At 42.2% G+C, this 12,820-nt stretch overlaps 1 protein-coding gene across 1 annotated transcript; it reads left to right on the top strand.

Moving 5' to 3' along the window:
• The first annotated feature begins 562 nt into the window (after positions 1-562).
• KCNK18 (potassium two pore domain channel subfamily K member 18) lies at positions 563-9,935 on the top strand. The gene is made up of 3 exons (XM_030568213.1): positions 563-779; positions 2,141-2,287; positions 9,109-9,935. Exons 1-3 carry the CDS (start codon positions 563-565, stop codon positions 9,933-9,935), a joined length of 1,191 nt encoding a protein of 396 aa, XP_030424073.1.
• The last annotated feature ends 2,885 nt before the right edge of the window (positions 9,936-12,820 follow it).

A 12,820-nucleotide genomic window follows, 5' to 3' on the forward strand; every position in this document is an offset into this window, starting at 1 on the left:
ATCAGTAGGAGAAATGGAATTATTCTGCAGCCCTGCTGGAATGACCATTAGTACAATGGTACAGTCCCAGCACTGTCTGCCTCTGATAAATTACAGGTCTCTCCCCTTCATTCCTGGTGGAATGTCCCATATCGCATACATGTCCTTTATTTACACCATGCATCTTTTCATCTGTTACTGGGAAATTTGCTTCCATCGTGCCAATGAAAAGCAAAAGCTGAAGTTCAGTATAAGAAACTTTAAACTGCAATTTAGTCCAATAGATACATATAGTAGCTGATCATCTGTGTGCATTACAGCTGTCCCTGATCAATAGTAATTCAGTGCTATAGCATGCTGTATCATCATCTGACAGATATTTTAAGACTTGATTAGTCGTAGGCTCTTTCCAGGGCCCACTGGGACACTACTACAATGTTCAATTATAAAGTCCTCCTTCGGAAAGCATGAAACAGGGGATTTCTTATTTCCCACATAGGAGACGCCTCACTGAAATGCCAGAGATTTCTCACTTCCCTGTTTCTAAAGCTCTAGCTGATTTTTTCCTAACAGAGTCTTGAGGATGGAACTCAGATCTCGTCCCCAGCAAGACAAAAAGATGTGCACAAGAGTGTTTTGGATGGTGTTTCCTCATGCCTGCTTCATCTCTTCTTTAGTGATCTATGCTTTTCTGGGGGCTGTCATGTTTTCTTACATTGAGGGTAACAGAAATTGTAATGAAAATAAAGAATATAAGGATTTTATGCTGAAGCTGTGGAACCTCTCAAAAGATTTAACAGGTATGTGCAGTAATAGAAAAATGACTTCGCTTACAGGTATTACCGATCCCCTTGTCATTCAAATTAGATTGCTTAACTTGTGACTATATACTTCAAAATAATGAAGGGTAAGTGTGGAGGCAGCTTTTCCTTATGTATAGAATGTATTTATTTGCTTTAATTATGATTTCCAGGCTGTAAACTTCCACGATCCCTATGTGAATGTTTGACTAGATTTTTGTAGTGCTTGTCTACTTCTCTTTTTCTTGCATCACTGGAAAGATTAGAGTTACCCTGGGTAGCTAAACAGTGACTGATTGCCTAGCTATTGTAACATCCCTCATGTGGGTCTCCTTTAGTCACCTAGTAATCGGAGGTCAGCCTGCTGCCTTACAAAACAAAAACATTACAGTTCAGAGAGTCAAAGGAAAGCTGGATCCTAATAATCATTTATGTGAAGGATGGGTCCAAATACAGGCGATAGAATGTCAGGATGGCAAAGAAAGAGAGAGTGGTAGCACTTATTCATTGTCTACAGCAGACTAAATAGATAAAAAAGCTTTAAGTGAATGGTCACTGGCTCTTTCTGACGGCTTGTCTACACTTAAAAAATTACCAAAACAACAACTCCAGAATATTTATTCCAGAAGAGTTATTTATTTCAGTATAAACCTTCTGTGGACACTTATTCCAGAATATGAGTGCCTTTTTTCAACTGATCTTACTCTATTTTGGAAGTGATTTTTATCAGAGAGGGATTACAGGGGGTAAGTCACACTCCAAAGATGCCTATATGTGCAGGCTATAGGAGTAGCTGCTAGAGATAATGCATTTGGTATTTATCCACAGGTAGGAGCCACGGGTCTCAGCAGTAGACCACAAATGGAGACTTTTCTGTTTATCTTCTGATTACAAATGGTTTTACTTTCTTAAGTAAAAGACCATGCTGGTTGCACCTCTTTTCCCTCTCACCTCTGTCTCCCCGCAGTTCAATTATTCAATCAGAAGAAGAATAAACCAGGTACCTAAAAGAGAAGAACTGGATGTCATGAAAGACAGATGTCAAATTTTGTGTCATTCTCTCTTTGGTATATCTTCTATCTTTCTCTTTTTAAAAATTACCCAGTTTCTTTGTACTCATTTTTTAATGTTATGTGCTTTCACTCATCAGCCCACCCTCCTCTGTTTCTTCACCATAGCTACTAGCCTGACTCTGCTTACAGCATGGGCAAACATATGTTTGTGTGTGGATATGTTCTTCTTTTAAAGTAACAGAGCCAGATCCTCAGCCGGCATAATGGAGTTATGCTGATTTACAGCAGCTGCTGGTGTGGCCCAGCATCTTGAAGCAGTTACCACATGCTATTTTGTTATTGTAACAGAAAATATGACAGAAAACGAGAAGATATTTAAGAAGAGAGTCCATGACCTGTTTACCAAAGCTAAGTTGGAATGGTTTGCAGATCCAAAAGAACAATGGTCTTTACCTGGGTCTCTCTTTTTCTGCTGTACTGTGTTCACAACAGTGGGTAAGTTGTGAGGTAAAGTACACTTAACATTTGATGCTAATCACTGCATTTAACTCATGGGTTTCATCCAATGAATTCACAAAGGACGACCTATATTTGTACTGAGTAATTCGAGTTAAAATGTTATCCAGTGCTCTGTATACCAGTATATTCTAATGCATTTTAGCACTGAGGTTGTTGTAATTGGACATGCAAATTAGCTGCTCAGGTGCATGCACACATGGTCATCATGACTTAATGCAACTTTTTTGTAAAAAAGAACAAACAAGTTTTCTCTACTGTTTTGGTTCAAAATGTGCTCTTGCCCTCCCCACTGTTGTGTATGATGCTGGGTGTTGCCCTCCACCACAGAGGTGGTGATCTGATTTTAAAGCGCTTCACAGTTGTTGAGGTTGAAAAGTGTGTTATAAATATAAGGCATTATAACTAATTCTTTCTTGCGTATCCACCGAGACATATTGAGAATGGCTAGTCAAGCTTCTATAAAGTACTCCTGACATTTTCCAGTCTGGCTCCAGAAGTAGACAGATGACCTAGATACAAACAAAAATGGCCTGCTCTAGTCCCTTCTCTACAACACTGTGGGGTGCTACTTTCTGTGTGCTTCTGCTGTTCTTCTTGACACCAGTCTCACCCGTTGGCAAGCGCAGGCAGTGACATAGGGTATGTCTACACTACGAGATTATTCCGATTTTACATAAACCGGTTTTGTAAAACAGATTGTATAAAGTCAAGTGCACGCGGCTACACTAAGCACATTAATTCAGCGGTGCGCTTCCATGTACCGAGGCTAGCATCCATTTCCAGAGCGTTGCACTGTGGGTAGCTATCCCTTAGCTATCTCATAGTTCCTGCAGTCTCCCTCACCCATTGGAATTCTGGGTTGAGATCCCAATGCAAAAACAGTGTCGCTAGTGATTATGGGTAAATATCTTCACTCAGTCCTTCCTCCATGAAAGCAACAGCAGACAATCATTTCGTGCCCTTTTCCCCTGGATTGCCCTGGCAGACGCCATAGCATGGCAACCATGGAGCCCGTTTTGACTTTTGTCACTGTCACCGTATGTGTACTGGATGCTAGTGATAGACGCGGTACTGCAGTGCTACACAGCAGCATTCATTTGCCTTTGCAAAGTAGCAGAGATGGTTACCATCCCTATTGTACCGTCTGCCATGCCATTGTAAATTGGTGATGAGATGACGGTTATCAGTCGTTCTGTACCATCTGCTGCTGTCATGGGTGCTCCTGGCTGGCCTCGCTGAGGTCAACCGGGGGCTCATGGACTAAAATGGGAATGACTCCCCGGGTCATTCCCTTCTTTATGTTTTGTCTAAAAATAGAGTCAGTCCTGCCTAGAATATGGGGCAAATGTACTAGAGAACCAGAGAGCACAGCCACTCCGTGTCAGAGCCCCAGAAATCCCACAGAAATGATGAGCTGCATGCCATTCTAGGGGGTGCCCCTGCAACAACCCCACCCGTTGCTTCCCTCCTCCCCCAACCCTCCTGGGCTACCATGGCAGTGTCCCCTCATTTGTGTGATGAAGTAATAAAGAATGCAGGAATAAGAAACACTGAGTTTTTAGTGAGATAAAATGAGGGGGAGGAAGCCTCCAGCTGCTATGATATTCCAGGCAGGACATTAAAGGGTGGAGGGGGAGAGGAGCCCAGCCTCCTGTTGCTATGATAGTCCAGGCAGTACAGAATCTTTTCTTTAGATATGAAAGGGGTGGGGCTGATGGAGCTCAGCCTCCAGTTGCTATGATGAGGACGGTTACCAGCCATTCTGTACCATCTGCCGGGAATGACCAGGAGTTATTCCCATTTTTACCCAGGCGCTCCCGGCCGACCTCATTGAGGCCAGCCAGGAGCACTCATGGGCTGATGATGACGATGGATAGCAGTCATATTGTACCGTCTGCCACTAGGAAGGGGATGCTGGTGTTCAGCGCTGCAGCACCCAGTCTACCAGCAGCATGCAGTAGACATAAGGTGACATTGAAAAAAAGGTGAGAAATGTTTTTTTTCCCTTTTATTTCAGGGTAGGGAAGGGTGTAAATTGACGACATATACCCTGAAACACCCAGGAAAATGTTTTTGACCCTTCAGGCATTGGGAGCTCAGCCAAGAATGCAAATGCTTTTCAGAGACTGCAGGGACTGTGGGATGGCTGGAGTCCTCAGTACCCCCTCCCTCCCTCCATAAGCGTCCATTTGATTCTTTGGCTTTCCGTTACGCTTGTCACACAGCATTGTGCTGTGGCCTCTGTCTATCGCAGCCTGGAGATTTTTTAAAATGCTTTGTCATTTCATCTTCTATAACGGAGCTCTGATAGAACAGATTTGTCTCCCCATACAGTGATCAGATCCAGTATCTCCCGTACGGTCCATGCTGGAGCTCTTTTTAGTTTTGGGACTGCATCACCACCCGTGCTGATCAGAGCTCCACGCTGGGCAAACAGGAAATGAAATTCAAAAGTTCACAAGACTTTTCCTGTCTACCTGGCCAGTGCATCCGAGTTCAGATTGCTTTCCAGAGCAGTCACAATGGTGCACTGTGGGATACCGCCCGGAGGCCAATACCGTCAATTTGCGGCCACACTAACCCTAATCCGACATGGCAATACCGATTTCAGCGCTACTCCTCTCGTCGGGGAGGAGTACAGAAATCAGTTTAAAGAGCCCTTTATATCGATATAAGGGCCTCGTTGTGTGGACAGGTGGAGGGTTAAATCGGTTTAACGCTGCTAAATTCGGTTTAAACGTGTAGTTTAGACCAGGCCTAAGTCTTCCACATAGAACCACTCAGTTAGAACATGCATGCCTGAGACAATGACCAACACCACCTTTTGTAAGGGAAGGTCAGGAGGCAGCAACAGCAATCCAGAGAGGCTAACAAGTAAAGGGACAGAGATAGAAGATTTCTCGGGTGAATGTGTGTGTTTTTTAAAGAAGGTAACACAGTCAGATATCCAGCTGAAACCTTCATTTATTCAACTGACCAAAGTTCAGTTAAACTAAATATGGGTATGAAAAGTTATCTGACATAATCCTTCAGCATAAGATATGAGAGAATCTACAGTTTTCAAACAACATGCACACACTCATGTCTCTATAAGTGCTTGGACTCAGAATTCATTCTCCTGTATAACCTATTCTGCTATTAAGAAATCAGTTTCAAGATCTCAAGTTGTGTGGTTAAAGTCTCCTTCCCACTCCTTAAACCAGAGGTTCTCAAACTGTGGTCCGTGGAGAGCTCCATTCAGATGGTCTGCGGATAGTTCCCTCTAAGGTACGCTCCTGGGTGGCCACACATGAGAGAATGAAGCGCCACTCACCTAATTAGTGGAACCGCACAGGCATGGCTCCACTAATTAGGTGCCTGGACCCTGGAGAAGACATACATGTAAGATGAGGTGGTGGCCTTGGGGGGAGAAGTGGGGTAGATGGAAGAGGACAGTGGGGCGAGAAGAGGAGGTCGGGGGAATTTGAGATGTTCAGGGCTGTGGCGGCCAGAGAGAGGCAACTTTCCCCAGCTTTAGGACTGCAGCTGTGAGGGAGAGATGGCCTCCTTCCCAGCCTCAGCTCTGTGGCGGGGAAGAGACCTTCCCTCTTCCCAGCTCCAACTCGGAGGCTGCTGCAGTGGGAGAGAGAGGGAGAGACCTCTTTTGTTCCCAACCCCAGTTCACAGACTGCCACAGTGGGGGAGAAAGGGCGCATCCATCACATTAGAAAGGTTAGACTACTGATATTAAAATATGAGTTGTGTCCTTTTATTTGTAGAACAAAAAAAAATCGTTAAGGTTTTCTTTATATATAGCGCTTTTATCAAAATGCTTTACAATAGTTAGCTAACAGGCAGGGCTGCCCGGGGGCGGGGAGTCAAGAGGAGCAATTTTCCCCAGGCCCTGAGTCCCACAGGGGCCGCCACAAGAGTTTTTTGGGGCTCCTCGAGCGGGGTCCTTCACTTGCTCCCAGGGGCCTGGAAAACTCTTGCGGGGCCTGGGACCCGGGAGCTTCTTCCGCTCCTGGTCTTTGCCAGCAGGGGGTCCTTCTGCACGGAAGCAGAAGGACCCCCCCACCGGCGAATTACCACTGAAGTGGGACCCACTGCCAAAGTGCAGCCGGGTCTTCAGCGGTAATTCGTCGTCGGGGGCCCTTCCTTTCTGGGACCCGCCGCCGAAGTGCCCCAAAGACCCGCGGCAGGGGTTCCCCGCTGCCGAATTACCGCTGACGATGCGGCTGCACTTCGGTGGCGGGTCCCACTTTGGCAGCAATTTAGCGGCGGGGGGCCCCTGCTGCGGGTCTTCGGGGCACTTCGGTGGTGGGTCCCAGAACGGAGGGACCCCGCGCTGCTGAAGACCCCAGGCCTCCGGAATCCTCTGGGCGGCCCTGCTAACAGTACAAACAACATTTGGAAAGATCATTAAGTGGTCCGCTGAGACCCCCAGCAATTTTCAAGTGGATTGCGAAAAAAAAAGTTTGAGAACCATTGCCTTAGACTACTTTCTTTGGTTACCCCTTTCTGCCTTTCCATGGCTGTTAATCTTCCTCTTTGTTACATTTAAAAAAAAATTCCATCCATTTTCTTTACAGCCTAGAACCAGAATGTAATCACACCAGGGTGGTTATTATACATGGAATATCCTGCACCACTGGTTTTCTAGATATGACTGAACTACCCCACAAGTACCTCTGCATATGTAGGCAGCGGACAAGCTACAACCAGAGTGGGTTTGTCTACATCTGCACCTTTTCTTATGGGACTTCGTTGAGAGAGGCATTAGGATTTTATTTATTTATTTTACTGACTCAGGCAAAATCCCCTCTGACTTCAATATAAGAGCTGATTTGTAGAATGGGTCTACATGGAAGTTTGATTCTCTTCCATCTCTGCAATTTCATGTTCTTCCACATATAATATTTTGCTACTGCAAATGACTTAAAAAGGAAGACAAACCATAGTTAAAACTAGACATCATTAATTTCAGTGGGGAGTTTTGCTTGAGTAAGGACCAAAGGATCAGTATGGACACATTTTGCTTAAACATCAAACCAAATTGGCTAAGGATATAATCTAGTCAGTGCTGTAGCTGATGTTATTTTTTGCGGGAGTGCAACTTAAGAGAGTCTCACACTAGGAATGCAAAATAGTTTCCTCTCTGGAGAGAAATGAGGAAGTATAGATAGCAGGTGCTAGTAAGTAGTAGTAAATATTTATGACTGGTAAATGTGTCCAAATCTCTTACATGATTTAGGACCTTAAGTCTTATTTTCAGAAGTGAATTAGGCACTTAGAAGCACTCTTACTCCCATCCTATGTCCTTGATCCAAAATAAGCCGTATTTATCAACCTTCCCAGGAAGCTATAAACCAAATCTGTTTGCTTAGGCTCTTCGGAAGGCCTAAGATGCTTGGGGGTCTAGAGGAGGCTAGGAGCAAGGGATATTCATTTTTGTTGTTGATTGAGAGCCATTTGTGTGGGGTGAGATCAGCTGTTGCTCTGTTATTTGGCTGGATTATATTTGTAATAAATGTTAAAGCAACTATAACTTGTGATAGGCACTTTTATGTATATGAATCAAAAGGAAAAAAGAAATCACTCTCCACATATTAATTACAGTAATTAATCCTCACAACTCACCTCTGCAGAGTAATAATTAGCATAATTAGCACAGATGTGGAAATGGAGACACACAAGATAAATAACCTGCCAATGGCCACATACTGAGTTAGTGGCAGAGGCTGGATTAGAACATAAAGACTATAGCTATCTTTAGTAGGAATGAAGGTGACCTGGCAATTATACTCCAGTATTTGGTTTAATAATCTTAAAGACAGACCCCAAAATCATCTAAGAGGAAACAGTTTTGACTAAGGAAGAGGAAAGGGTTTTTAAAAAGGATTCTTTATGCCTTTTTGGAGGACAAAGAAGAGAACTTCCATTAAAAACTTTAATACAATTTCTCTCTGTTATCTTTTCCCTAATGGAAATGTATTAATTTAGTGTTAGGGTTTTAACTTCACATCCAAAGAAGCAATGGCATAACTGCAGGAAAGGAGTTCTATGTCCTAATTTAATTTGCAGTTGTATATCTTACACTACCATTTTGTTACTTAAATTGATCATTTGGCAGTGGAAGTCTGGTAATAATTTTGCATTAGTTGCATTTGATATTGGTACTTTTTAGACCACTAGAGTAAAGTGTTATTGGTTTCCAGCCATGCTCTTCAATGGAGAAAACGTGTGTCCCCTAAAGCCCAGTTTAACAACTCTCCATATGTCAAATGCAACTCCTGCCATTAAAATCAGATCTAACAAACTGTAAACAGTTTCAAATCATTGACAGTGACAATTATGATCAACAATGGCCCCAAGTCATAAGTCAAGGTGTTGGGATTCATTGTTCCAAGCTATTTAACAGAATAACCAGTTGCAAAAATCCAGGTTAGAATCCAGATCTGAATTTACCAAAATACAGGGAGTTTTGATCTGGTGTTCTGGGTCAATTTCTATGTATGAGCTACCACATGCAAAAAACTCTCTGCTTTCAGGTAAGTTTTATGGTTTGTGCATATGCTCTTTCAGAAGGAATACGGTGAAGGTCCTTCTGCTCTAAGTCACACCCATCTACAAAGCCCCCAGCCTAAGAAATTTTTTAAAGGATTGAGATAAATGTTAAAAAAAAAAAAAAAAGACCACACAGACTATTGACTAAAATATCACCACACAAACTATTGACTTAAAACTGACAGTATTAAAAAGTTCAATGTTTTGAATACAAAATAAATTGCAGTGTTCTATTTTTATTTTGTTTTTAGGTTATGGCCATAGCTACCCTGTAACAAAGGCTGGAAAATATCTGTGTATGCTATATGCATTATTTGGCATACCTCTGATGTTCTTGGTTCTGACAGACCTGGGAGACATCCTTGCAACTATCTTAGCCAAGTCTTATAATGAATTTAGAAAACTTCAGTCAAAAATGTTAGCCTCTAAACCAGCTAAACTGTGTTCTGGATGCAGCTGTAAGAAAAACAATGAAATAAAAACTGGATCATCATTGCTTATGCTACACAAGATAGTCATCCAGGAACCTTTAAGTATCACGGAAGTGCTTAAAAGCCATTCCTCTGTGAAAAGGAAGTCACTGCAATCCCGGAATGCTGAAATATTTGAAATGCTAATTGCAAGAGAAAATCAATGCCTTATGCCACCAAGAATTAACCAATTTGAAAGATGGAGTTCATGTCCCGAACTAGATTCAAGGAAGATGACCTATGTCATCGAAAACTTTGGCAAAGAACTCGAAAAGTTAGATGTGCCCATCTTGCTAATGGCACTAATTGTCTTTGCATACATCTCCTGTGCAGCAGCTATTCTTCCACAGTGGGAAAACCACATGGATTTTGAGGAGGCTTTCTATTTTTGTTTTATCACCTTGACAACAATTGGGTTTGGTGATATTCACTTGGAACATCCTAACTTTTTCTTGTTTTTTTCCCTCTATATTGTCATTGGTATGGAAATAGTCATCATTGCTTTTAAGCTGGGACAAGACCGATTGATTGGCTTGTACAGAAAGGTGATTTCATATGTTAGTAAGAAGACGTCAAGACAGTATGAGAAGCATCCATGTAAAAAATAGCCATCATTTCTCCCAGTCACATTCACTGGCAATTGCAAACAGATGAAATTGTTAGTGAGTTTTCTTCTCCTTGATTTATGGAAGGCTTAGAGGGGACCATATTTCCCCCTCATTTACATGAGCTCCACTTGTTCTGAAATCATGCTGTAAACTGGTGGAAGGCCTCAGGAGAAAATAGACAGGTGCAGTCAGCAAAGGTTTTCCTCAAGAGATAATATTTGTAACCAGAAAAAATAAAAAACTCCACAACTAACATTTAAAAAACCCTCCCCTAGCCGGGAGTCAGCTCAATCTTATAAGCCCTGGTAGTGGAGGTCTGTCTACCCACAGGCAGTCTCTCCTCTCTGCCGCCCAAAGTGTTAAATTATGATTCTTCACCACAGCACCTGCAGAAGCACAGCTAAAGCTAACCTTTTGTTCACCAGGACCAGACAGTGGCCCTGTCTCCTGTTACACATCTACCCATTTTTCAATGGCGGAACTTGGCTGAGATAATTAAACATAATTAAGGTATGCACCCACCTAGCTGTTCATTCATGCTATTAACACATCTAAGTTTTTTAATGGTCAGTGTAATATTAAAATTTAAAAAGGCCAAATTTTCTCAAAACCCCTCATCCTCTCCAGCTGTTTTGCAGTGTTCAGGCAGTGCAAAGCAGACAGAAAACTGCTCCTAAATTGGTAGCTGGGGATAGGGTGACCAGACAGCAAGTGTGAAAAATCGAGACGGGGGTGGGGGATAATAGGAGCTTATATAAGACAAAGGCCCAAATATCGGGACTGTCCCTATAAAATCAGGACATCTGCTCACCCTAGCTGGGGATTCCCCTTGGGTAGGGAAACGCCTGGGTGACACAAAGCCAGCCAGCATAGCTAGCCCACTTCCTGCCCCAGCATAGCGGGACTAGCAGGAGTACACTGGACTCTGGTGATCTCAGACTGACAAAGCAGCCATTAGGTGATCATTCTAGCTGATGTAAATAGTAACAGTCTTAGGCTGCTCTAAGTTATGAATGGAGCTGGCCTCAGAATCAGAAAAGTGGAAAAATGGCTTAGCCACCTTTATCCCCTCATTCACTGCTCAGCCAGACCTGAGGATCTAACCCAAAGTTTGTTACCATGAGAATAATATTTCTTCTATAATGTTCAACATATTTTTCCAGTTAGGAACAGGATATTTGAAATCAAAGTTACATAAATACCATAGTTTTAGAAACGTTACTGCCCTGCACACTGAAGCATTCTACTGTAAATCAGTTCCCTGTATTAAGGATTAGCATCTGTATCCTTTCAACTCTTTGTAATCAGTGTAATGTACATAAGTTTATGGTGTCCATCTATAACATGCAGCTGCTAATCACAATTTCTGTTCTAGAGATAGCAATTTGTGCGAATGCATGGAACACATCTGAAACTGTGTTACAACTTATGAACCATAGCTACTGGTATATTATTAGTGGGACAGTATGGTCTAAACTGACTGAGTTTGGGACTGGAACCCTAGAAGCCCTGAGTGCTAATCCCAACTCTGCCACTGACTTGCTGTGTGGCCTTGGACAAGTCACTTCACCTCTGTCACTTCGCCATCTGAAAATAGGGAAATATCACTTACCACAACCAAGGGTGTTGTGCAACTTACATAGTTAATGCTTGTTGAGTACTCTGAACTTGTAAAGCACATTATATGTGCCAAGTATTAGGAATAATAATTTTACTGACCAAAGATCCTATCATGCTAACCATACATCTTTTTATGTATCAAAACTAGATACACACTCTATAAAGGGAACCACTGCATTTAACCAGCTCTGTCTTAGCCTGTAAATTATAAGCATAAAAACTGAATTTTAATGAAGACTGTAAATATTATAGTGCATTTTGACCATGGTGTGACGTATGTTATTTTTATTAGCAGGTTTGCCCTTTGAAGTTGATATTTTCTGAATGTTTATATGGTATCTCTTGTAATCTCAGTGAAGAATGGTGATTTATATTCAGTACTAATTATTAATGGCTATTAGTAGTAATTAAACACTGATGATGTATAAAATACATGCACTGATATAGAAAAATATGTGGTATAATAAAATTAAAGATAATAATAAAGAGCATACAATTCCTGGTTAACTGTTTAAACACTAGCTCAGTTCAGGCTTCAGTGTAAAGTAGCTTCCATTCGAACAATTCTTATCTTGCGTCCGCAGAATTAAATTGGTCGGGATTAAGGTCTTGGACCTGATCCAAAGCACTCCAAAGCTCAACAGAAAGACTCCTATTGACTGAATGGGCTTTGGAACATACCTGCACTGCCCTTTTTGTTTTTTTTTCTAAAGTTTTCTTCATGTTAGTGCTCAGTACTGCATCTCTCACTCCCAACTAGTCTTCCTCCTGTGACTGGTCCCACTGATGTCGAAGGGAATACCTGCATATGTACGGATGGGCCCAGGATTAGGCCCACATTGTTTTCTGCTAATATAGTGCACTTGCGTTTTGGCATTTCCTTTTTTACTTATTCAGGAGCAGTTTGGCAGAGCACAATGCATCAGTCAAAACAACAGGACATGAGGAGAGATTCTAAGCACCAAAACGCTCTGTTCATAGCACGAAGACTTGACTATATTGAGCCCTTTCATCTCTAAATCACTGGTTCAGATCTAGCCAAGATTTTAGTGGGGTAAGTGTTGATCACATCAGGTAGCTCTGTGATCACCTTTTTGGTTTTCCATCTAGTTCCAGGAGGATGTGCATCCGCTTCATAAAAAACACCTCTACAATTAACACTACTAGGCACTCTTTATGGTAGCTTCAGCAGAGGCAAGAGCCTGAGAAGTTCGAGTGGGAGAATTTCTCTCTGACCCCTAATCTTCCATTTCCTAGAAGTACTT

The sequence above is a fragment of the Gopherus evgoodei genome, chromosome 7, assembly GCF_007399415.2.
Source record: "Gopherus evgoodei ecotype Sinaloan lineage chromosome 7, rGopEvg1_v1.p, whole genome shotgun sequence".
In the NCBI taxonomy this organism is placed as follows: Eukaryota; Metazoa; Chordata; order Testudines; family Testudinidae; genus Gopherus; species Gopherus evgoodei.